Source organism: Manis pentadactyla, chromosome 14, assembly GCF_030020395.1.
Source record: "Manis pentadactyla isolate mManPen7 chromosome 14, mManPen7.hap1, whole genome shotgun sequence".
NCBI classification, from domain to species: domain Eukaryota; kingdom Metazoa; phylum Chordata; class Mammalia; order Pholidota; family Manidae; genus Manis; species Manis pentadactyla.
Genome location: NC_080032.1, coordinates 57,676,543 through 57,702,032, shown reverse-complemented (window position 1 = coordinate 57,702,032; position 25,490 = coordinate 57,676,543). Strand labels below are relative to the sequence as shown.

Sequence of the window (25,490 nt, the reverse complement as noted above, 5' to 3'; positions counted from 1 at the left end):
TAAAAATGTGCAGAGGACCTGAATAGACATATTTCCAAAGAGACAGACTATCTTTCTAACAAGTACCCAGGACATTTATTTCTAGGTAGCTATAAGAGAGCTGAAGTTTGGGATCCACTGATATAATCCAGCCTTTTCATTTTGTGGATGAGGAAAATCAGGTGCACAGAGGCTGTGTGGCCAACTGAAGTCACCCTGATTATAATGACCAAAAACTAGGGCCCCAGGTTTCTGACTCCCAGGATGGGGCTCTTACCTATCACCCCTGCTATTTCCAGAAGGTAGAAAAGCAGCGAGAGACATTAGGGAACCCAGGGACCCCCATGTGCTGCTGTGCTGAGAGGTCGAGTAGCACAAGAGCTGAGACACCAGCGTGGTGCCAGGCAGACGGCCACTCAGGTCCTGCAACGTGATGGTGCCCTCCTCCCGGGTTGTTGTGAAATAACCTCTGCAGAGTATTGCGCCCAGGGTCCTGGCGTTTGGCCCGCTTACGAGGCATTCAGGCCCGGTAACTTCGTTCCCCTGTCGCCAAAGGGCTGGAGGAGCCCCACCAGCAGGCAGCGCTTGCCAGCTCCACCGCGCTGCTGTGCCTGAAAGCTTCCTGCGGGGCTCAGGCAGCACAGGGAGCCCAAGCCCCTGGTGTCATGGGCCTTTTTCACAGCCCCTCCCCTACCTCACAGGCCATCTTCCTCCGGGAGAGGCAGCGCAAGCCCATCTCCCCAGGCCGAGGTCCCCAGAGGAAAGGATGTGAGGCCCTGTTTCCACCACCCCCATTAGGGTGCATCCCCAGCTTTTACTGCTCTGTTTTATATCCTTGTAATTGAACTGATCAGCAAGAGAGCAGATCCGGTTCTACAAGGGAAAGGAGACACCCACAAAAAGCCAAAATTATGACTGCTTGGCTCACAGGAAACACTTTTTAAACTAGATTTGCCTTCGGCTTAGGTGTCAGCCAGTTTCTGAGAAGAGCCTACGTATGAGGAGCCGAGCCTGATTCGGAAGAGAGGCGAGTTCGCCCCTTTACGGCAGCGTGTGGTTAGCAGAGGGGCTTGGTGTGGTCAGGGCTGAACTGCCTTCCTGGAGCAGAGACTGCTCTGCGTCACTGCCACCCTGGTACCCACCATGGGCCAGGTCCACCAGTGTCTGAAGACAGGCAGCTTAGCCACCTCCAGGAACACCCACTCCAGCGTCCCTGGGTGTGGTTTCTCCTGCTCTGGGGACCACCGCTCCGCAGGGGCCATGGAGACGGTGGCTGAGGCACACAGAGGTCAGTGAGGCCAGTGTCTGGGCATGAGCAGGGGTCTGCACAGTCTCCCTTGGAGAAGTCACTTTTTTTCTGCATTGACAGTTTTGTGCCTCACTGTCCTCATCTGGAAAACCAGGGCATTGGACCTGTGAGCTTCCGGTTTCCCTCCGGTCTGATGTTCATGCCCAAATGGGTCTGCAAACCACAGAGCTGGTGGTTCTCCCAGCCTCCTGGGCAAATCACCAGGACAGAACTGGAGCACAGGGGGGCCAACAGAGAATGACAGCGGCTGGGTGAGAGATGTGTTCCCTGCAGGGAAGGAGCCTGCGGCCACCAAGGCAGGAGGGTCCCCGTGGCCCCACAGCCAGCACCAGAGGAGCCGGCTGCGCACATGAGGCTCTCGTCCCCTGGAGCTGACGTGCACGCTGATGTCTGAACATGGCAGGTGTGGCCGGGCTGCCGCAAGCATGCACTCCATTTCCTTGCCTATCGGGCTTTTAAGGAGCCTAGATGAGTGGTGCTCATGCCTATCTCAGCCCAGCAGGCAGGCCGGCTGAGGACCAGGGCAGAAGGGACCCCTGGACCGCTGGATCTGGGGCATGTGGAGCCAGACATGGCCCAGGGTGGCGCTCACGGGAGCCACAAGACCAGGAGCCGTCTCAGGCCAGGGTGGGCAGGCGGGGACGTGGGGGAAGGGGGCTGCCCAGGCAACCTAAGCACTGCGCTGCCCCGGACCAGAGCCTGCCTGGACGGATGACCCTCTCTGCCGCCATCTGCCCTGCATCCCCCGTCCACCCCTCCATCCCCATCCACCCCTCCATCCCGCATCCACCCCTCCATCCCCATCCACCCATCTATCCCTGTCAACCCCTCTATCCCCCATCCACCCCTCCATCCCCATCCTCCCATCCATCCCCATCCCCCCCTCCACCCCCATCCACCCGTCTATCCTCCATCCACCCCTCCATCCCCCATTCATCCCCCCATCCCCCATCTACCCCTCCATCCCCATCCACCCCTCCATCCCCATCCACCCATCCATCCCCATCCCCCCTCCATCCCCCATCCCCCCTCCATCCCCATCCCCCTCTCCATCCCCCATCCACCCATCTATCCCCATCCACCCATCCATCCCCATCCACCCCTCCATCCCCATCCACCCATCCATCCCCATCCCCCCTCCATCCCCCATCCCCCCTCCATCCCCATCCCCCCCTCCATCCCCATCCACCCATCCATCCCCATCCCCCCTCCATCCCCCATCCACCCCTCCATCCCCCATCCACCCATCCATCCCCCATCCACCCATCCATCCCCACCCACCCATCCATCCCCCATCCACCGCTCCATCTCCCATCCACCCCTCCATCCCCCATCCACCCATCCATTCACTCATTCACTTCCTTTGCTTCCTCCCCACTCTCAAATGTGCAGACACCTCATGGTATCCAGTACCTGAGGCTCAGTCCCTGAACGCACACCCACAGGTGACCCACTGCTGTGTGGGTGCACGGTCCCCAGACGCAGCCCCTCCCCTCTCGGAGAAGGCCCACTATGGGGAGTTCTGTAAGATGAAATCGGCCTCCCTTTCACTTCTGCTGATTAGTCCTGCTTCCCCTGCTCTCTGCAGCCACCTGGAGTCAGTCTGAGCTGGCCCAGTGTCTCCCCAGATTATTTTAGGTAGTACGTGGACATTTTTAATTGTTACTTTTACTGTCACCTCTTATGGCAAAGCAATAGTAGTGATACATAATTCTGATAAAAACTTTCCTTTCCAAATGCTTATATGAGAAAAGTGGGTTGGCCTAAAGAAAAAGCATTAAGTAAACACTACACATACATGGACATGGCAGGTATGACTGTGGTCTTGAGAAATGCCTCTCTGGGCCACCCCTCCGCCAGCGTCCCTTCCTGACCCCTCATCCTCTGTCCCCATCATGTGTGTCACCCTGTTCTTTATCTTGGAGCTCATGTAAGTGTTACAGCTTCATCTACACAGGCTGTCACGAGCCTCCAGCCCCGAGCACTTGTGCACACTTCCACCTGGGTGTGTTTCTTCTCTGTGTCATCCTTCGTCACATCTCCGAAACCAAGAGCTTCTAGAACCCCTGGGGATCAGGGAGGGAAACATCGCTTAAGCCTGTTTGGCCTGTTTAACAGGTGAACATGCACCTCCCCTTCGGCCCTGGAAGAGCCCAGAAGATGACATCTCCATTTCATGGCTGAGGAAATGGAGATACAGGAAGTGCCAGTCATTCGGCTGAGGAAGCACTGGGGAAGGTCTGAATTCAAAACTTGGCTTTGCAGCACCGTGGGGTCCCCACCACACCGGGCCACCTACGGGCTGCAGGACCGGGAGTGCACACTATCTGACCTCACTTCATGCTCGGTGGAGACAGACTGCAGTCCGGAGGGCTTGTGCGACCTGCCCCGTCCACTGCTGGCCCGGGCCGGCTTCTGCTTCCCGCCGGTGGGTGCCCACGGCACTTCTGTTCTCCCTGGCATCCTCAGTGCAGTCTCCATGTCTGTTTGACAAGGGCCTTTGGCCCACCCCGTCCCAGCACTTCCTGAATCTGTCATGCCTGCCCCCTGGCTCTGCTCCACACTGGCACCATCTCATTCTTGCAGGACCCGACGTCAGTCTCACCCACCTGGGGATTGTTTTCCATATTTATATTCTTAAAACATATATCATCCCTTGATCACAAACCATCATCAGCCCAAGTCACCATGGACCTTAAATCCAGAGACAACACCCTCATATGAATTACAAGCTCTATCCTGTCACTCAAGACCTGCTCTAATTTAAATCTCACCTGCCCATCCAGCTTCGTCACACATATTGCCAACTTGAGCAAAATGGATTTGGTGTTTCCAAGGAACTTAAATTTCCCACATGGAGATCAGCTCACCACCCAGGCTCACCCAGCAGTCCCTTGTGTCCCTGGGCCCAGCTCACATCACCTGTCCTGACCTCCAGCTCCCAGCAGTCTGCCTGTTCCCCAAGTCCTTAAACTGCTCATTACCTTCAGTCCTCATTCGGCGGGTGCGAACATGGCCCTGGGTCATGAGTTCTCTCCGTCAGGCACACCCTTCTGCCTCCTTGCCTGCCTGGGAGCCCGTAGGGGCAGAGGTGGTGGCTTGTCCCCTTTGTGACCACTGTCCTGAGTCCCAGCACCCCTCAGACCAGCCACCGACCTGGTGCTGCAGCACCCCTGGGCGGGCTCCTGAGGAGCAGAGGGGAAGCCCGCAGGGTGCCTGGGGAGCAGAGACGAGAAGGTGTGAAACCCCATGAAGTGTGGGCACATCAGAGGCCGCAGCAGGGAAACGGACCTCCGTGGCCTCTGGTGGACTCCCAACTCGCCACCAGGGGGATTTCTGAGCCTCCAGCCCGCCCTGCACAGGGCACCATCAGGGACAGAGGGAAACTGTGACAGAGTTCCTGCCCTCAGAGCACCCACACTCCTGGCCCGGCGGGAAATCTAGGACTCCTGCCACAGCCCAAGAATGTATAAAACATGCCATAATGCCATATATAAAACTCCCTGGTGAACAGCACAGGCAGCTGGCTGTAGGCTGCAGGGCCTGCAGAGGAGACAGAGAGCCCTGGGGGAGGCAGAGCAGTCCTCTAGCAGAAAAGAATGCAGCCAGCCCCGGAGGGAGTAGGCACATGCCAGTGAAGGTGCTGAGGCTGCAGTGGAACTAGGTGGGCAGGGAGGCAGTGCCTCTGTGAGCAGTGGGTGTTGGGAGAAGACAGGTACATAGGTGGGCACAGAGCGAGGCAAGTAGGGAAGCCACTGCATGATGAGCTAGGAACAGGGGTTCCTTGTCAGTTCCTGAGGAGGGTCGTGGCGTGATAAAAAGTCATCCTCTGAGGGTAAGAAAAACCCACACATGGGAGAGCAATGCCAGGTCTGCATCGTGTCCTCCATCCTCCGATACAGGACGCCGAAGGGGCTTCTCTGCACCTCCCCACCCAGCACCCCACAGGACAGTAACACTTCTGCTCATGCAGCTGCATCCTGACTCCAGGGTGCTGCTCTACAGCAAGAGGCCAAGCCCAGAACCACACGGTACCCTCAGAGGGGATGGGCTGAGCTCTCCCACTCTGGTCTGAGACTGTAATTGGCAACAAGCATCTCACGCGCAGGCTGAGTGCCAACCAGGAGACAGAGGGGCGTTGGTCTGACAGTGTTTATGAGTTCCTGCCTTTCCCGGCTGGGCGGCACAGGGCTTCACTCACGTGCCCAAATGGCTGAGAAGGGCTGGAAGCTCGGAGCAGCCCTGGATAAGGCGTGGAATGGGGAGCAGCGTGGAGAGACGGCAGTTAGAGGCTAGCAGCGAGCACAGTCTCGGAGGCAAGTATCAGAAAACTCACCTCGGGATGGTTTTGACAGTACAGAAGTTTTATCTCATATAAAATAAGCCCCAACCTAGGATGTCACCAAAGTTGGTTAATTCATTGGTTCAACACATTTATCCAGGATGCTAGTTCTTCCTACCTTTCCTGTCTGAGCCCCCCAGCATGTTGCTCTTGTCCTCAACTGGAACCGTTCAAGGTCCCCAGATGGTTCATTCCAGGCTCCATATGCAGATGTGAGCATGTCCAACTGAAGAAGAGATTGCAGAGCATCCATGCATGTATGCCTCTCTTTTCTAACCAGTGAGGAATCTTTCGTACCCCAGAAACTTTCCCTCCATGTTGCACTGGCCACGGTTAGGCCATGTGCCTCTTCTGAAGCCAGTGGATGGAGGACAGGCATGGGCTTCCTTCTGTGGAGTTAGGTGTTCGGTGCATGGCCGTGATGTTCCTAAAGGTGGTGAGCAGGTCTGGTCAGGAGCGGGAGGACAGCACAAGGGTCTGTACTGCAGCCAGCATGCAGCTTGCTTCTGCCACACATCTGCACACCATCAGTGGGAATGCAGACTGCCCGGGGCCAGGTGGGCTCTGCATGTCAAATGCTTGACACTGATGAGTTTCAGCAAAAATCAGGCATTCAGTGAAGCCCCAGCAAAGCCCCATGTACTTTGTACTCTGACAGAGGTGCCGGATGGTTGAGAGGCGAGCAGGTGGAGTCCATGGGTCTCTGTAATCACAGTGGGGAAGCACTAAACTTGGTGTCCTGGCTCTTCTGCTCACCAGCTGCCTGGCTTTATGGAAGATTACCTAATCTTGCTCGGTTTTCTCATGTATATAATGGATACAATGCTCTTTATCTATCACAAAGAGCTACTGTTAAGATTAGAACTAAAGCATCCAGGCTCCGACTCAGCTGTTCCTGGCAGCTGTGGTGCAGGAGGAGAAGGAGGCATAGTGGTGGTACCAGTGGTGGCAGAGGTGGTGGTGATGGTAACACTGGTGATGGTGATGATGGCAGCGGTGATGACAGTGGTAGCAGTGGGGGGGTGATGACAGTAGTGATGGGGTGGCAGTAATGGTGGTCGTGGTGGAGGTGGTAGTGGTGGTGATGTTGGTAATGAGGACAATAGTGCAGGTGGTGGAGCTGGTGGGCATGATGGTGGTGGAGGTGGTGACGATGGTGACACTGGTGATGGTGATGGTGGTGGCAATGATGACAGTGGTGATGGGGTGGCAGTAACGGCGGTCATGGTGGAGGGGGTAGTGGTGATGGTGGTGGTGATGTTGGTAATGAGGACAATAGTGGAGGTGGTGGAGCTGGTGGACGTGGTGGTGGTGGAGGTGGTGGCGATGGTGACACTGGTGATGGTGATGGTGGCAGCGGTGATGACAGTGGTGATGGGGTGGCAGTGACAGTGGTCATGGTGGAAGGGGTGGTGGTGGAGGTGATGTTGGTAATGAGGAAAAGAGTAGAGGTGGTGGAGGTGGTGGTGATGTGAGGAGGGAAAGAAAGTGGGAGTGAGTAAGAGGAGAAGAAAAGGACCTGCCGTTCCTGCTTCACAAAGTAGTCATGAGACCAACGTAAGAACGCCTGGGAAGCGCCTGAAACTCAGAAGGGCCACTGAGTGGGGCTGGAACTGCAGCGATCACCACAGGGTTGGCAAACCTCCTGAATCCATGGCGCCTCTGCCCCCCAAAGGGTGCCAACCTGTGCCTTCTCCGCGTCCAGCGTCGCGGAGGCGAGTCACCTCCAGAGGCAAAGGACGGGCCGGTCCCCAGAGACAGGGGAACGCTGGCCGCCGTGGAGCGGGGACTCCCAGGGCAGGATGGAGCCGATTACTGGGTCCCAGGGCTCAGGGGGAGGAGCGGCATGTTCCGAACACCTGGAACTCAGCAAACAGGATACAGAGATGTTTTTGGTTTGGTTTGGTTTTGAAGTTGCTTTGAGAATAGAAAGCAGATGTGAGGCCTGGAGTCTCTAGTTTCTGTTGAAGTTAAGAGGACTGAGAGAGCGCAGGCTGAGCCAGGGGCCCTGGGGAGGGCACGCAGGGATGCCCATGCCACCAGCAGGGCCCGAACACCTATTGTGCGCCGATGCTGGGGCTGCAGCCTTAACAGCCACTACTGTCTGAGTGAGGACTCAGATTTCCAGTTCTCAAAATGACCCAAGAGTCAGTATAACTATTCCCACTTTACTGGTAAAGAAACCAAAGTTTGGGAAGATTATGTACCTTGTCATAGGGAAACAATCTGACCCTGATCCCAGGGTGTCTGACTCCAAAGCCCTTTTTCATCTATCACTTGGCCTTTCATTTAAAGACACCTCTTTAACCAAGGTGACAAAGACACGTGCTTCTGCCCGGCCGGCACTCTGTCCCTGGAGGGAGAAGCACATAGAAAACACACACATTGTAGTAAGTGCTGTAGTCCTGACCAGGGAGTCTGGGAGGTGCTTTGGGCGAGGGAGGCTGGGGAGGGCGGAGAAGCCCAGACAAGCTGGTGACCACAGAGCTGGTTTGGAGTCTGGCTTGGAGCAGGCACTGCTGGATAGAGGAAGGACTGGGGTTGGCAGGCCTGAAGACGAGAGTTGCACCTATCAGCCTTTTGGATGGGTGTGCTGCACCTGCCGCGGGTGTACTACACCTGGCATCCGTGTGCTGCACCCACCATGGGCGTGCTGAGCCTTCTGATGTGGCTGGAGCGCAGGGTGGTGGCCAGGAATGAGGCCAGAGGGACAGAACGGGGGGCAGACTATGAGAGAGGAGCCAGGTGAAGGAGGGTGAGGTGCATTTTAACACAGAGGGGAGTGGTTAAAGGTTTTTACACAGCCTAGATGTTCATGAGACCAGTTAGGAAGCCACTTTAATATCCAAATGAGCAATAACGGAATGGAGGCCCAGATGGGGCTGGGCAGTGGGGATGGGTGGAAAAGACAGTGTCTGTTCCCCTGAGCCAGGTGCTGGTCTGACTCCTCACAGGAAGGTCACTGTTTGAAGAGAGTTTTGAGGCCACTGCTGCACTGTCTCTCTGGAAATGACACGCCAGTCCACAGGTCACTAAGCAAATGCCCCACTGTCCCTAGGAGTAATTCAGCCCTCTCCACTCCACTATCCCTAAAGAAAAGGTGATATCCCTGGCCAGAGGAGTCCTTGGAGGGCGGGGGCGGGCCATTGTCTAAGAGCCGGGCGCCCATGACGGGAGGCTGCCTGCAGAGGAGGCGGCAGCCCTGAGACAGAGGAGGCAAGCTGGGGGTAGCGCCTACGGTGGGCAGGAGGCTGGCCTGGGAGACATTTGGGCTTCCTTTGAACTCCAAGAGGCTGACACAGATGGCATGTGACAAGGTTGGTTGTCAACTCTGTACCATTCACAAACTGGGCGCCAGATATGAACTCAAGCAGGCCTGTCTTCGAGAAACACAGCCTAAGAGGGGCCCGGTGGTGGACAGGGACAGTGCAGGGCCCAGGTGGAGTGACAGACCAGCACCTAGACACCGAGGCAGCCAGCTCCAGGCTCTCTGGACCTGAGGCTGGTGCCAACATGCTGGGGCAGTTGGGGCAAGGATGGCCTCTAGAGAATCACACATGACCCCAAGAAATTCATAAGTGGGTAAGTCACTTCTACTTAGCATTGTGCGCAAGTGCAGAGAAACAGGCCAGGTGGAGGAGAAGTTTGGGTTTTTTTAAACTGAGCTGCTGTAAAACCAGACACTGGATCCTCACTCAGCCTGAGCGGCTGCTGGCCCTCAACAAACAGGTCATGGCCGCTCTGCGTGGTTCGCCGGCCCCTCCCCTCTTGGCAAGTGCCGAGTCTCAGGGCCAGACCCTGGGGACCACCAGACCCCTTCTAGCTGTGGCCCTGGGGAAGGGGCTGCCCGGGAAAATGGTGGAATTGAAACAATTGTCTTCAGTGCCTCCCACCTCCCTGCCCAGCCCCCATCCTCCAGTCCAGGGCCTCAGGATCTGTCCGTGGTCTCCAGACAAAAGAGCCGCAACTTCCTGATGAACCGGTCCCTGTTAAGGGGTTGGCTGACACAGGTTTAAACGTAGCCTCAGGCTGTTTGATGGAGACCCTGGAAAGTTAGAAAAAACTTTGAGATCCAAAAGAATGCTTCCTTTTTTTTTCATTGTGGTAGAATACGTCTGAAATAAAATGTGCCATTGTAGCCATTATTAAGCCCTCACTTCAGTAGCACTAATCTCACATCACCACTGTCTTTCTCCAAAGGCTTTCATTCCCTGAAACAGTCCCTCCCTACCCCCGGCTCCTGATCTATTTTCCGTCTCCATAAATTTGCCCCCTCTAGGTGTTTCATGCAGGTGGAGTCGGGCGCTATCTGCCCCTTGAGGAGCGGCTTCTTCCACCGAGGACAATGTCCCGAGGCCCGTCTGCTCTGCAGCCTGTGTCAGCACCCCGTTCCTCTCCGCGGCCAGCTGGGGCCCCGCTGTGGGATAGCCACCACTCTTTGTTTCTCCGTCCATCCACTGATGGAAGAAAGGCTTCTCACTGGCTGCATTTCAGACGCTGGTAGAGACCTCAAGAGGGAGGAGGATCTGGGGTCCCAGTTGCCCACCCTTCCAGCCACACCATGTAGGTAGCCCTTTACTGCCCAGTGACCCCTGATGGGCACAATAATTGAAGGTTTCAGTCAGTCCACAGACAGCGACACCTGTGCGGTAGCAGAGGGGGCGCCAGACCAGCCATCTGGGAAGCCGAGTGCTCACCCCACGAGGAAGATGTGGCCCCAGACAAGTCCCCTCACTTCTGTTTAATGGACAGCCTGGACTGTATGTCCTTGTTGAAGGTCCCCCCAGCTTCTTACGTTCTACAAGTCCATCAGTGTCCTAAGAGGACAACGCGGCGAATGCTGTGGGGCAGAGGAGACACCCTGGAAGTATATGTGACTAGCAAATGAAATGGCCAGTGAGGAACTGAGGCGCTCCTCGCCGCCATCTCCCTTCTTAGAGAGCAGGCGGGAGGCTGCATGCGGAGCTCCGGTGGGACGGCACTTAGGTCATGGAACAATCCAGAGTCCGAGGGGCTGCTGGAAGCATTTGTGACTGTGTGTATTATCCTTCACCTTGTACTGAGGTGGAATTGTATGACTGGGCTTCTTATCGATTCTGCTGGGTGTAGAGTTTTTGGCAGCTTCAATAAATATACTTGCATAAAGTTAAGTTGGTACCTGCAGGCTCTCTTAGTATGATCTGTTATAGCATATATGAGCTGTACCGTGTTCAACATGAATACTGGGCATCACCGGGCTGTACCGTGTGCCTGTGTGTGTGTGTGTGTGCGCGTGCGCATGTGTGTGCACACAGAAACGTGCATACACTAAGAGACACAGCAAGCTTGCTCTGAGCGTCCGTGTCCTGGGAGCCCTGCCCTGATGTGGCCTCTGTCCACAAGGAGTCTGTGTTCTCCTAAAGCACAAATATTAAAACCTCCTCAATGAAGGGGTTTTTAGTGTAGAATCTGCTTGTACTTATAGTGGTCCTGCAGACAGCCAGGAAAGGATCTCTGTTCCTTCCTGTGTCTTAAGAGTCTGACTGTGCTTTGAGCAGAGCTGCGTGCAGACCAGGGACTGGCACCCTCACCTGCCATAGATTTTCAGAAACACTGGAAGTCATCTACCGCTTTGGAGGTGGTGGTCAAAGTTCCAAGAAAAACAAAAAAGGCAGTTACTCCTTTTCCCAAATAAAATCTTTGTAGAACCCAGCACACAGAGGCAGTAAAGCTCTTCCAGGCTGGTCAAGAAGAAATGGCTACTTCTCTGTTGGTGCATTCCCTGTCCACACCCCTTCATACTGGCTCACTGGACTCTGTTCAACTGTGTTAGGATCCTTGGACAACTTCGCAGGTGGGTTAAAATGGCACCACTCGGGCTCGAGGTAAGGTGGTGTCAAAACCCCACTTTCTCAGCCTTCCCTGAGCTGTAACTGTCCCCACAGCAGCACTGTGGGGACCCAGGGCTCCCTGCACCTCTGGATTTTGCTTGAATGCTTAACTGATTCCTCTACAGCTTAAGGTACAGACCCAGAAAAGCAAAGTGACTTGCCCAAAGGCTCAGACAGACACTTGTTGGCAGAATGGAGATCATTACCATCAAGAGAGAACTGAGTCTCTGTCTTCTAGAAGCTTACAATGTAGTTGAAACATAGGGTTTGTATACACAGAAGTACACCTACAGCCCATCCTTGCCAGTGACTCACTAGCTGCCCAGCTGTTTAGGGGCCCTCATGACTCCAGGGAGCTGGGGCTTCCTCCACTGAATGCCAAATATTTCAGCCATGGGTAAATGGGCCCACAGTTTCCGGTGGTAATCCTACAAAATGAGGAGGAGAGAAGAAAAAGGGAGACCGTGGGAATGGAAGGGAAGCAATAAGGTGAAATATCACTGGACAGGAAGAGGTGATGGGAAGGGAGAAGGATGGGGCCTTCAGAGGCGCAAAGTCATCACACATGTCCTGGGCCAGGCTGGGCTGCACCCTCGTTGGGGGAAGGGGCCCCCCAGCAGCCCTGGAGAATCAGTGCAGCCCTGTCACAGCTGTGAGCGCTGGGTGCCCGCCTGCCCCAGTTCTGAGGTATGTTCGCACCTGGCAGCTGCTCATGCCTTCCTGCTCTTTCCAACCTACACAGAAGGGTAGGAACAGAGATCTTAGTCTGTTCCAAGTGGTTCCCTAAAGTCCCTACTTCCCAAGGTCACTGAAAGGGCCAGTTCATGGGCTGAATGTCTGTGCCTCCTCGGAGAGCTCCAGGACCCTCAGGATTCAGGCAGGCACTCAGAGCTGTGCGTCAGAGGAGGCAGGAGGAGGCCTGAGGGAGGCTGGGCTCCCAGGAGCCAGGCCCTGAGCCACCTCATGGTCAAGCCCTGCCCTCCCCCACCCCTCTGCATTTGCCCCAAATGCCTCTCTGGCAACACAACACACGTTTTGAAAGGCTCAACCAAACTGTTTCAGTTGTTTATGTTTTTTGTTTGCTTTTTGGTTTTGGGGGTAGGGGTGGGGTGGAATTAGTTCTGTAAGGGTGCTCATGCCCCTAAGGTCAGTGTGAACTCCTTCCCCAGGGGCTGACAGCCCACTCACACACTCACGCCACACAGACAGCTGGGTCCAGACTTGGCACCTACAGGCACCAGCCCCTTCCCTGGATTCCTGTCCAAACCACTTCTCGCTGGCTCCTGGACCCTTTCCCATTCTGTCTCAGACCCTTAGACAACTTAGCAGGAGGAAGCTGGTGCAGCTGTGTCTTTGCGGCTAAGCAGGGCCCATGAGAAGCATTCTCCTGGGAGCCAGGCAGGTGAGGCGAGGCGAAACAGCAGACTTTCTGACCCAGGGGCAGGAATCTGCTTCTGTCCCCGGTGTGTGCCTCCCTGGCCTCAGTGTCTTAGCAGCAACCTAGTCTTCCAGTGAGGAGGTTAACTGGGTAACCTCTAAGGCTCCCCTGCCTCAGGCTTCAGAGCTCTAGCAGGACCAGTAACTTCTGCCCACGCAGGACCCTGCCATGTGGGAGTGCCTTCTGGGGATGAGGCTGTCCCTTCTGGAGCTGAATTCCAGCTCAGCCCTTCTCTCCCTGGCCTGCCTGCTCTCCCAGCCCCCACCAGCCCCCACCCAGCGAGCTGAACTCCCCTCTGAGCCCTGCCTCTGTGACGGCTCCTCCTTAATGTCCTGCAGGTGCCCTGATTCACCAAGTCCAGATGTCTCTGTGCTCCTCTCTCCCTCAGTCCCCTACTCAGTGAGGTCCAAGTCCAAGCCCCCCAAACTGGAAAGCTCAGGAAGGGTCCAGGCCACTTCTTTCACTGTCTCTGGCCCCAACCAGAAACCAAATTACATCCTTATAGCTCCCAACACCCACTCCTCACCAACTCCACAGTCTCCACAGTGACTCAAGCCTCTGTGATGTCTGCATGGGTGACTCACTGTGTCCCCCATCCCCACCACTGCCATCAGTCCCCATGCCGGTGCCAGACAGCAGTGCCCCTCTGACCCAGCCATCCGCTCGCTCCTCAGAATGGACCCCAGGCATCCCGGTGTGGCCAGAGCCGCTGGCCACCTTGCCCCTACCCGCCTCTCCAGCCCTGGCCCCTCACAGCCCTCCTCTAGCCCAGCAGAGGTCTGCATTTCCTGGCGCTCTGCACACTTCCCCCCACCTTTGTCTCCCCCCGCCTGGAACCTGCCCCCTGTCCCCACCCTTCCTCACCCGAACAGCTCTTCATCCTCCAAGCTTCGTCTCAGAGACCCTTATCTCGGGAGAGTCTACCCGCAGCAGTCTGTGCTTGTCTCCAGAGTCCCGCTTGCCCGTTGCATGGGAATCATCTGTCCATTTGTCCCCAAGAGGTCTGTAAGGTCAGTTTCTGAGTCTTTTTCTCAAATCTCCAATACCCAGCACATAACTATGTCTGGTAATGTTTGAGTGGATGAAGCACTGTCACCTTGGGTTGAGTCCTTCTGAGTCCCCGTGTGCTGTGTACCAGGGTGAAGAGCAATGTCACATGGTGTGGGTTAAGGAACAGGCTTTATTGGGAAAGGTTACAAAGGCCACAGATCAACAGAAGAAGCCACAGATCTTCTAGACCCCATCTCACAAAGAGGTGGCACTGCTGGGCCTGCAGTGTGGGTCTGCACTGCAGGAGAGGCACCTGGGACCTGTCCTCCCCCATGGCTTTCTTTTTATAGAGAAATCAAGTGAGCAAAAGCAGTGTAGATGGGGGAGTAAACAGGCTGCTTGGTGCTAGGCAGTCCGTGTTAGGGGTGCCAGCTGTTTATAGCAGTCATCTGAGAACGCCAGCTTCCCAGTACATAAAACCCATTTGGGAGCCTTTGGGATACTGCTCTTCTCTCTACCATGGCAGGAGATCCTCTGACCTTGGACATTACCTCTCCCCAAAAGCTCATTATCCAGACACTCCAAACGGAGCCCCCTTTGTCACTTCCAATAGTTCAGCTGGTTGTACCACAGTAATAATGAAAGACGAATGGATGGGTGGATGGATGGATGGATGGGTGGATGGATGGAAGCACGTGAAAACACCTGACACCAACAGGCTACCCAACTTATGTTTGTTTCCCTTTCCTTTCTTCCCTTCTCATCCCAGGTCCAGCTTTGTGAATTTTCATGGAGGTTTCTGGGGGTACAGAGGAGCCCTGTCATCTGGTGCTAAACTTGAAAGTTCTGAGCCATCATGGCCTAGGGGCTAGGTGGCTATTGGACACACCCCTGTCACTTTCTACAAGCTTCCTTTTGTAATATGCTGTCCCTTTAAACACTGTCCTGATGTACATTTTAACCTAACATCATCTAATTTTAAAAGACCAGAGGCTCCCACACTGCAATTTGTTCCTGGGTTGCGGCCCCCCAGCAGCCACATCCCAGACCAGCTTTGCACTACTGGAGTGTATGTGTGAAGTGAAGGATGAGCCTGCCTCTCAGACCCTGATTAAACCCGACCTTTCCACTCCCATCCCACAGTTACTGCCTGATCTGCACCTTCATCAGCACGTGGGCCAGTGGTTCATAAACTTCAGGGTGTCTCAAAAACACCTGGAAATTGTCAGTAATGCACAATTCCAGGCTCCATAGCCAGGAGATCTACTTCATAGGTCTGGGTGAGGCCCAGAATTCTGCATTTTTTAACTCTGCTTCCTCAAACTGCTTCACCCAGAGCAGGACACAGTGGGGCCAGCACTTGCCAAACATCTGGGGGACTGGGAAAGAATGGATGGGAGCACAGGTGCATGTGTGGGCTAACCTCCTCTGCAGAGCTGCCCGACAGGCCCCCAGTAGTGGAGCACCCTTCCAGCAGGCTAGGAGGGAGGAGGGGTGCCTTCCTGGGAGATGTCCCCTCTCCACGATGTGGGTGGACCTGGAGGTCTTCAGAAAGCTCCCCCCAACCCAGCAGACGTTGGGAAAATAGGCATAGGGGTCCTCAGCCAAGTACCTGCTGGACACTGTGGGCAGGTCTGTCCTGCATGGAGGACCTGGTGCCAAATGCCATGTGAACCAGAGCTTTGTGGCTCCAGTGGGAGATGGGCTGAGGCTCTTGCAGAGGCGGGCAGCAGAGCTTAAAGGCACCAGGCAGCCTCTGCCTGGTGGGTGCCGTTAAGGTTCGGCTCCAGGCCAAGGCTGTGGGAGAAAGCAGTCCATGGCGAGGGAAGCCGGTGAGGCAGCACACGGTCGGCTCGCTCTAATTAAGTTAATGAGGTCGTCCTGTTAACTGTGGGCTCCCAGGGGCAGGAGCTACATCCTCAGAAGCAAGCTCTTCTTCCAGGTGGCAAAGGGAGGAACAAGACTACCTCCCAGCCCTGGAGAAAAGAGACAGCCTTTGCAATTCATGCCCTAGCCCTGTACCTCCATCCTGGAAATGCTGATTTCTGCTGACTGGTCCTTGTCTTCGGACAAAGATTTTTATTTTCTCAAGAAAGACAGAGATTTCAAATTTTAGGGTCAGTGTACATGAGCAGGTTGACTGTGTTTCAGCCGCTCTTAGAGAGATTTTCTGCGCCTTGACTTCTTTGCAACTGTGTTTTCCCTCTGTCCTTCCAGAGAACCGTGCGTGCTACCTGCAGGGTTTGCCCCCACTGCGTCGTGGCACACTCCCCTGTGGCTCCGTCTCAGCCCTTCCTCAGCACACTTCTCCTCTGTCCTGCTGTGGTTTCCTTGTAGGTCAAGACAGTATGAGTTCTTTTCTGAGGAGGCACCATGAAACATTCACTGATGGACTAAACATCTCCCTGAAATGTGTCATTTTCTCACCACCCTAATATTTGCATTTTAACGAGGGACATTGGGAGACTAAAAAAAAATCCCTCTAATGTCTAGTGGTCAGAAGCTCCGAAGGTGGAGCATACTGTGGTGTTGGTCATTAGGCTTGGGGGTCCCACCCAGAACCCCCCCAGGCCCTACCAGAGAAGGGCAGCATTCCCCCTACCTATAGGGAGATCGGCTTGTTCAGCACCTTCCAAATCCCCAATTTAATGACTCATTTTTCTCTCTCTTTCTATTTTTGTTTCCTAGGAACGAGTGGAATATCTCTTTCTCATAATTTTTACTGTGGAAGCATTTTTAAAAGTAATAGCCTATGGACTTCTCTTTCACCCCAATGCTTACCTCCGCAATGGCTGGAACTTACTAGATTTTATAATTGTGGTTGTAGGGTAAGTATACCTGCCCTTTCCTGTCCCCTCCTTTCCCTACCGTCAGACAGTGCATGCCTCTTTCCCTTCTGAACTTATATCTCTTTTGGATTTGGTCACAACAGCGCTGGGCTTCAGGCAAGATGAGGATCTATTAGAAATCACTTTGAATTCAGACTTTCTCCAAGGGAGAGCTCTTACCTGGGAACATCCCTCACTGCTGCCCACATGCCCGCATGTGCACGCGCGCGTGCACGCACACACACACACACACACACACACACACACACACACACACACAGTGAATCTGAGTGCTTTGAATGGGACTCAGGACCTCTGTGCAGCTGAGGAGGCTCCTCTGCTGAAGGCATTTTGCTCCATCTCCTCTGGCCCATTTCCCGGTGGTGTCACTGAGCAGCTTGAGTCCAGCCTAAGAGCAGGGAGGCCCCGGCATGGATGGGGAGCTGCACTCAGAGTGATGGGTGCCCCCCACCTCTACAGGAGGCCTTGCTCTGTGACCACAAGAAACCAGGCAGTTCGAGAAGGTGGGTGAGGAGACAGCAGGGAATCACGAAGCGCCAAGGTGATGAGTGGCTGAACCCTCCCGAAAGCACCCTGCTCCCCAGCAGCATAAGATGCATTAAAGTCAATACGGGCCCTCAAAAAAAACAGCTCTGTAAGGAATTTTAAATAAAATTGGTGAGGATCTCTTTATCAAGGAGTTTGTAACTTTGCAAAAAGATTCCCTGTGAAATGTTTGTACCAAAGCAGGCCTACATGTGAAATGTAATTAACAAAGACGTAGCTGTAAAGCGGGGTGTGGGGGGACCGTCACAGCGGATTCCATGTCAAGAACCAGCAGGTTTCTTTGGGCTGATGTGTCATCACTCTACCTCTGGTCAGGGGCCCAGGGGCTTCACCCACTCAGAGGCCCAACAGGCATCAACGTTAAGGTCAATGTCTCACTAGGCTCTTACCCAGGAACCTATTTTTGGTGAATCCTTTGTGCCATCCTGGTGCAGACACCAGCCTCTGGACTTCTCCAGGGCTCTCGCTGCTTGTCACGTCATGGGGGTGTCTGGTTTCCTGCAGGAAATAACACAGGAGCAAATCAAGATAATTTAGAAGTGATTTCCTTGTCTCTGGCATCTGATGGCTAATTAGGGTGGTTTGGAGCTGTTTTAGGGTTTTTTTCTTCCTTGTCCTTTTTCGCCCAGCTGATGGATGACATACTTTGGACACAATAACACCAGGGATATGTGGGTGATGTGGGGAGCCTGGGGTTATTGGAGTATGTGCCAGTATAGATTGGCTCCGGGCACACAGAGTAAGGAGGCAGCTCCGTGCTGGCCTTCACCCGTCTCTGGAGTGTGGGCCCTGCTCACCCCGTGGGCTGACCCCCACAGCCACAGAGGGCAGACTTTTGTGGAGTCAGCCAGAATCCACCCACATCTCCCTGGGGTCAAGGCGCCTCTCCCAAAAGGTGCCTCTGGGTGACTGTTCAAACCACAGAGACCGTGACGCCAGCACTTGCCCAGCCCACAGCTCACCACGGCCCGGTGGGCTTTGTCCTCAGCGATCTCACATGGGGCATATTTGGCACCCCGTTTCTGCTCTCCCAGGGCCCTGGTCCCAGGGGCTCTCCCTCTAGCCCAAATCTCAGCACATCCTTCTAACTGGACAAAGGACACTCTCTCCACAGAGTGTAGCTCAGCCTCCTGTTGGCCTCCCTGGCCATATTTAATGGCTGACCCTCTGCTTCCTTGTGTCTCCCGGGAAATATCTTCTCTCCTGGGTCCCTCCTCTGCAGCCATGTAGGCAGAACTTTCCTCTGGCCTCCCACAAATCAGAGGGGAGTCTGCCTTGTCTGCCTGCTGCCCGCGTGCTGGGCTGAGAGCTACTCTTGTCTCTGCACTGACACGCTGGTGGCTTGTGACAGGAGGCATCTCCTTCCCTGGACGAACCTTTCACATTTCTTTCCTAAAGTGGAGGTGTCTCCTTGGTACCATGGAGAGATGGCCTCTGGGAGCTACCTGCCCCCACCCCAACCTAGGGACCTAGGAACCCTCAACAGATCCACCTGTTTGAGACATGCTACTCCAGCCACAGGGCCTTTGCATGTCCCCATCACCTCCCAATATGGCAGCCTGCCTTTTTGCCTCACTGGGCACTTAGAGCCTCACTGCCTTCTTTCAAAAGCTCTAACATCCAGCTATGGAACTGCCAGACTGGGCATGCCAGACATGCCTCCTGGAGGCATGCCCACGCCAAGCATCCACATTGAAGACCAGGGCAGCACAGAGGGGCTTTGCCTTTACAGTGTCTGAACAAGGACAAACGCAGCCACCCCAACAAGCCAAGAGCACCTCCTAGACTCATTCCTGAACTTTCTACCCCTTCAAACTGAAAAGCAGGTCCTGAGAAAAGAGTATGGGCAGGGGTTAAAAGAGAAGAAAGTTATCTATTCTCTGTTCCCCTCCCTGAATAATATTTTGTGAAAATCTTGTACTCCAGTGAACATACTGCTCTCTTCCAGGAAATGCTAGGAACCAAATCTGGTTTAGATTTGGAATGTTGTTTTACAAACTTACAAACTGGTCTCCATTTCCTAAGGGTTTAGTGATCTAGACTGCAGAGAAAGGCCACTGCCCCCATCCTGGCAACCTCTGCCTGGTATTCAAGGTATAGCCAATTGGCTGACATTCAAAACCATCAAATCGCCCAGCTGAGGTGAAAGAATCAGAGAGCTGAGAGAGACTTCAGATGGGGTCTGGCCAAGGCTGTCAGACTTCTTTTAGCTGCAGGATCTATTGTTCAAACAAAGCCTTACTCAGAGGCCCAGCACATAACTGGTCACCAGGAAGCCACTCTGTTCAACACATGGAAAAAGGTGCAAATCCCAGCCTCTCACCTCTGGCCTCACTGTCCAAGAAGCCCCCTAGGGTTTCCACGGAACAGTCTGAAAATCTTTCGTCTGGACTGGTGCGCTTGTTGCCAGGCCCTGCCTGGATCTGGGCTCCTGCGAAGCTGAGCACCCCCACCCCGGAGCCGCCCCTTTTCCAGGGCCATTTCCTGAGGCACGAGCCTTTTAAGGAGCCCCAGCCTACTCCTCAAAGGAAAAGTTGCCTGGCCCCGAGTTCAGGTGTGATTTGGGGATCCAGTCTTGGTACCTGGGCTCCTCCTTGAACCCAGGCCACGAGCCAGCACACACTCTGCTGACAGTGAATCGGTAAAGCCATCTCTGGGTACCATGGATAGAAATTGCCACTGTGTGCCTATTTCCCCTATTTTCCTTGGTAACCACAAAAAATTCATGGTTCCAGACTCCAATTCCCATATGGCCCTCTGCATGCTCTGACCCCTTCTCCCTCTTCACCCCATTCCTGAAACCTTCCCACTGTGCCCTCTGTTCTCACAAGCATTGCCTACTTGGGAGCCAGCAAACATTCTCTATAAAGAGCGAAACATTAATATTCAGCTTTGTGGCAAGCGAAGAGCAATAGCCAGGAGCCCTAAGCAAACGAGAGGCAGAGCTGAGTTCCACAAAGCTTTCTTTACAGCATGCAGTCCCAAGCCCTCAGCTTCGCTCTGGCCACTCACTGCCCGTCCTGGCTCTCCCGGGAGGGTCCTGCTGCCAGTGAGGTCTCTCCAGAGATGGACACTCCCTCTCCCAAACACCTTGTTCCACAGCCAGGTGGCTTCCCGGTTCCTTGACAGCTCCCCCCAGGGACTTGGCTGCCGCCTCCTGGGGTGACGGCCAGTATTCAGGCCCTACCTAAACCACACACCCCATAATCTGAGACTAAACATCCCCTCTCTTGAGTGATACCACCTGTCTCTCCAGCTTACTCCCTCTAGCACCTTTGACTCCAACCATCTGTTCATTCTGCCACCTCCTCTCCAGTCCCCCTCCCACCCATCACTCCCTCCAGCCAGCTTGCATGTCGTGGCCATCATTACGATCTCACTGCATTTACACTCAGTCTCCTTATCCCCCACTCATTGACCCTGTTCACTTGGAAAATCACTAGCCTCAGCAAAGGCAACTCGGTGGAGATCCGCTTGGCACCTGAAGCTGGCCATCGAGATCGATTGGTGCCCACACTAAGGGAGCATCGGCTTATGATGGCCACAGGCCCCCCACATGCACAGCTTGGCTGCCGTTGCTGGGCTGGAGACACCTCCAAACTCTGCTGCCCTGGCTTCCTTCAGAGAACTCAGAGCCCAGCTGGGCCAGGGAAACCTGTCCTGACAGCTTCTCTCCTTCCTCTTTTCTAGGCTTTTTAGTGCAATTTTAGAACAGGCAACCAAAGCCGACGGGGCCAATGCCCTAGGAGGGAAAGGGGCTGGATTCGATGTGAAGGCACTGAGGGCCTTCCGCGTGCTGCGCCCCTTGCGGCTGGTGTCCGGAGTCCCGAGTAAGTAGAGCCGAGTTATTCTTGTTATCTTGTACTCCGCCCCCTACTTTCCTTCCCTCAAGTGTCAAGAGCACTTTGCAGAGGAACCTGATTTCATGTAAATGGAGGATTTTATTCCTTAAATGAGTTCCTTTGCTTTAAAGAGCCCAACTCTGAAGGAGTCCATTAAAATGCACTGTGTAGCTCCACTAAACACCTAGAAAAAATGCACAGCAGTCACACGGCCAAACGAAGACAGCCTACACAGCAGAAACCACCCTGTGGCCACCTGAGCAATCCCCACCAGGCGCTGGGCCTGGAATTTTAATACCTTTGCAGCAGAAGAGCCAGGTGAGCACGGCCAACTAATCCCCAAGGCCTAAGGGTATTTCAGCCAATGGGCTTGCCTCTACTTTCTGTATCTTCCCAAAGAACAATCAGAAAAGTGTCAGTGGATGCTCAAAAGTTCTACTGGCCATCTCTTCCAGCCTTCCCCTCCTGTCATGCCAAATGGGCAACTTGGGCTTCAAAAACCCTATTTATAGACACGCTACCTGTCATTGTGAGAACTGGCCCTGCTGGAGGGGCAGGCTGTTCCACAACCTGAGCCAGGGGTAATCCGCTAGAGAGAGTCTTTCAGGCCCTCAGGCCCCAGGACAGCTCCTTCTCCACTGCTCCTTCAAGCCCATCAGGGGTGAGCCGGTCTGGCTGGGCGGCCCGGGCACCCTGCATCGGCCCCAGCGGACCAGACGCGCCCTCCTGAGGCCATGCCCGCTCCCCCAGAGCTCCTCCTCACTTGGTTGGTGGTGTCGGTGGGAGGACTTGGGTGCTGAGATTTTTCACTGCCAAGTTAACTCAAGGCCAAGGAGAGCCCTACAGCCTGGCTGTAAGCTGATTAGCTAAGAGCTGGGGGCAGGGGCCAGGAACACAAGGGCCGGTGAACACCCGGCCCTTACTACCTGTCCCAGGCCCTGAGCCCCCGGTGACCTTGTGCTGCTTGGTGATGTCTCTGGTCATGAAACCATACAAATCCAGAACAGTGAAAAGATCTTCCCAGAGTAACTTAATTCCCCAGCACAGAATAGGACTAGGAGCAGGTGTCCTGACTCTCAAACTAACCCTTTCCTATCAGAGTAAATGATGTGTCATAAAGAAGGAAGAGCTGTGTAACTCTTGACTGTCTTGGACCTATGACATATATCCTGTCTCTGCGGTTATATCATGAGCTCCTGGAGGCCCAGAACCGTGCCCTGCACTGCCTGGCTCCTGAAGGCAGGGGTCAGACTGTCTTCCTTGTGCCAGGGCTCCCCGGGCAAAGCTTGTGTCCTGTCTCAGCCACGGAGCACAGCCACACAAGCACATTTAGAGTACATTCCCTCACTTGGCCTCGAGAGTTTGGAGCCCCAGGAGCGGACTGCACAGGTCCCCCTTCTGAGGAGCCTGAGGTGCTGGGCTTTCTTGGTCAGTCAGCCATGACTCGATAGATGGAAATCAGGGGATGCAAAGGCAGGTGAGGATGGCTTTGGACCTGACATTACAGAGCTCATGATGGTGCGACTGCTGTTCAGTGACCTATGAACTGATTCCAAACGTCAGCCAACAAACCTACAATGGACATAATGATCTACCCTGTTACACCCATGCATGTTAGAGGCCCACAATTTCAGATCATTGTGCTGGTTATGAAGACATATCATAAAGAGTAAGTATGATCTTTTCCCTTGAGGAATTTGATAATCTAATAAAAGAGTATATCAGTTTTTGCCATAGGAGCAAACAATCCCAAACTGAAGAGCATTTAAGTCACATGAGGATGCTGGCCAGTCACGCACATTACATGAGGATGCTGGCCAGCTGCAGCTCTTCTGGGCTCAGGAAGCTCTGGGCTTGTTCGGGTCTGTGTGTCTCCTTCGGGAGCCCAGGCTGAGAAAGCCTTCAGCACGCATGCCATGCTGTCCTCGTGGCAGAAGGCAGATGCTCACACAGCGGGCACACTCACAGAGCTAAAGCACACCAGCATACGCATGACAAACACCATGGCTGCTCACAGTCCAGTGGCCACAGCCAGCCACACAGCGTCTTTGTCCCAGAGACAGTGGGGTGAGGACACGAGCTTTCCTGTGGAGAACCGGGCGAGTGACTGTGAACTGCGGTGCAGTCCGCCACAAAGAGACTGAGGAGATTGTTATCGGCAAAATAGGCACAGAAATTACTCTCGGTTCTTCGTCTTAGGTGGCATGGGTGAGAGCCACTCATGCTTCAGTGCATTAAAAGGCGGAATTAGATCACATAGAGGGGCTGGGCTTCCACGGAGGAAGAAACTTCCTGAAGAAGTTGTCCTATCTCCATAGGCATTTACATAATAAAAAACACAAACTGTACTGTGGAGGTCAGGAAGAAGTAACACTCCCTGGGGTTCTGTCATCAAGAAAAGGACCGCATGATATAGCACCTCAAATCTGTGGTCCCCATACTGAGGTGGTTTTGCAGTTGTGGGCAGCCTTGCAGGTAGCTCTGTGCTTGTGCACAGGGCTAACAACGGTGTCTTGGTTACTGTGGGTCACCAAGAAAAAGAGAATAGCTCTTTTTTGAGCTTAAAGGAAGGGCCACTGCAGCCTTTCATCTGGAACAGTGTCTGTGCGGCTTTCTGAGGAGCACATGCATAGGCCAAGGCAAACAGTGCCTGCACTCGCTCACTTGGTGTCATCTGGGTAAACATCAGTGTATCTCCTACCGCTGCAGACCTGGACATGTGCCTCTTCCTCCATTCCTCACAATGCTCATTGTCTCCTTTATATTCCAGCAAAACTCAAGAGTCACCTCTCCAGTGGTCTCCTAGTCTGTCTTCTCAGTTCCTCCTGGGTCTCCTCCAGCCAGGCGCTCTCCCGCTGCCGCTCTGACCCTTCTCTTGTCATGACCACCAGTGTGCCCACATTCCCGAGCCCAGTGTCAGCTCACTGCTGCCATTTCCCTTGATCTGCCTGTGGCGTTGAATACAGCTCGTGGTCCATTGTTACTTGGCTCTGGGACATAGGTCTCAAGTCTGCATTTACTCGCTAGTTTTGCCTTGTTAGAATCTTTTGCAGATTCCGCCTCACCTTCTCTTAACATTGGAGAGCTCCAGGCTCACTCCACGGACCACTTCCCTGTCCACGCGCAGTCCCTTGCTACACAAAGTCCGGTCTCGTGTCATTAGATATTATATACCTATCTTCTAATAACTACGAGTTGTGTGTTACTGGCTCAGACCTCCCCTCTGCACTCCAGACATGTGCCCCTACCTGTTTACTCCCATCCTTTATAGGATAGCTTATAAGCATCTCAGACTTGCATATCCAGAACTCTCAACCTTCCTAGTCTTTCCTATCTTGGTAAATGTCAACCTCATCCTCCCAGTTATTCAGACGAAAACTCTTTGACTTATTTTGTTCTGTCATCCTTTGTACCTGGTCCGTCTGAAAATCCTGCCAGCCATACCCTCAGAGTCTCAGTGTTTCCTACCACCTCCAAGTTCATTCAGTCTACATGAGAGAGGATGGTGGGCAGCACTGGAATGCACCATCCTCTCTCATGTAGACTATTACTAAGCCTCTTAACAGGATTCTCTCTTACCCTTGCCCTTTGTCACAGCCTTGTCTTGACACAGCAGCCAAAATGATCCTCCTAAAATACATGCCACTGCTTTGTTTAGACCCACCAAGGCTTCCCCAGCTCCCTGAGTGAAGGCCGAGGCCCCACACGATCTTACCCTCACCCTCTTCCCCTCACCTCCACTTCCCTCTGTCCCTCCTTGTCCATCCAGTGACCTCCATACTGTGCCTCCAACATGGCAAACCCCCACCATGGAAGGACGTGTGCATGTGAGGCCCCTTCCGTCTGGAATGCCCTCAGCTCAGCTGCCCACCTGGCTGGCCTCCCTCCTGAGTCTGTGCAGAAATGCCATCTCATCGGAGCTGCCTTCTGGCATGTCTGCCGGCCTCACGTTTCCTGGGCCCCTTCCCAGCTTCATTTCCCATCACTTCCTGCCACTTATCATGCTGTACATGTGCTGGTTTATTCATTTGTTACCCTTGCCTCACGAGAATATAACCACCAAGAGGGCAGTGGTTTTTGTTTGTTTTGTTCACTGCTGTATCCTTAGCTTGTGCGATGTCAGATAAACCTGTGTAGAAGGATCGGACGTTGTCTCACAGCCACCACATGGCTGAGCAGCAGAGCCACACGTGGCAGTGACTAGGAAGCAACGACTCCCTCCCCTTGAACGACGCCATGCTGAGACCTCCCACTTGTATGCGCCTTCTCTGGCATTTCCAAAGCATTTTTCCTTCTATGTTCCTTGATCTTCATGACAATTGTGT

The 25,490-nt window shown here is 54.1% G+C and overlaps 1 protein-coding gene across 24 annotated transcripts in view; it reads left to right on the top strand.

The window, feature by feature from the left end:
- CACNA1C (calcium voltage-gated channel subunit alpha1 C) overlaps positions 1–25,490 on the top strand; it is a 671,070-nt gene that overhangs the window by 427,732 nt on the left and 217,848 nt on the right. For all 24 annotated transcript variants that reach the window (XM_036906989.2, XM_036907039.2, XM_036906984.2 and 21 more), the window contains exons 4-5: positions 16,617–16,756; positions 21,014–21,153. In XM_036906989.2, coding sequence (XP_036762884.2) covers positions 16,617–16,756; positions 21,014–21,153 — 280 coding nt within the window. The remainder of the gene's footprint in view (positions 1–16,616; positions 16,757–21,013; positions 21,154–25,490) is intronic.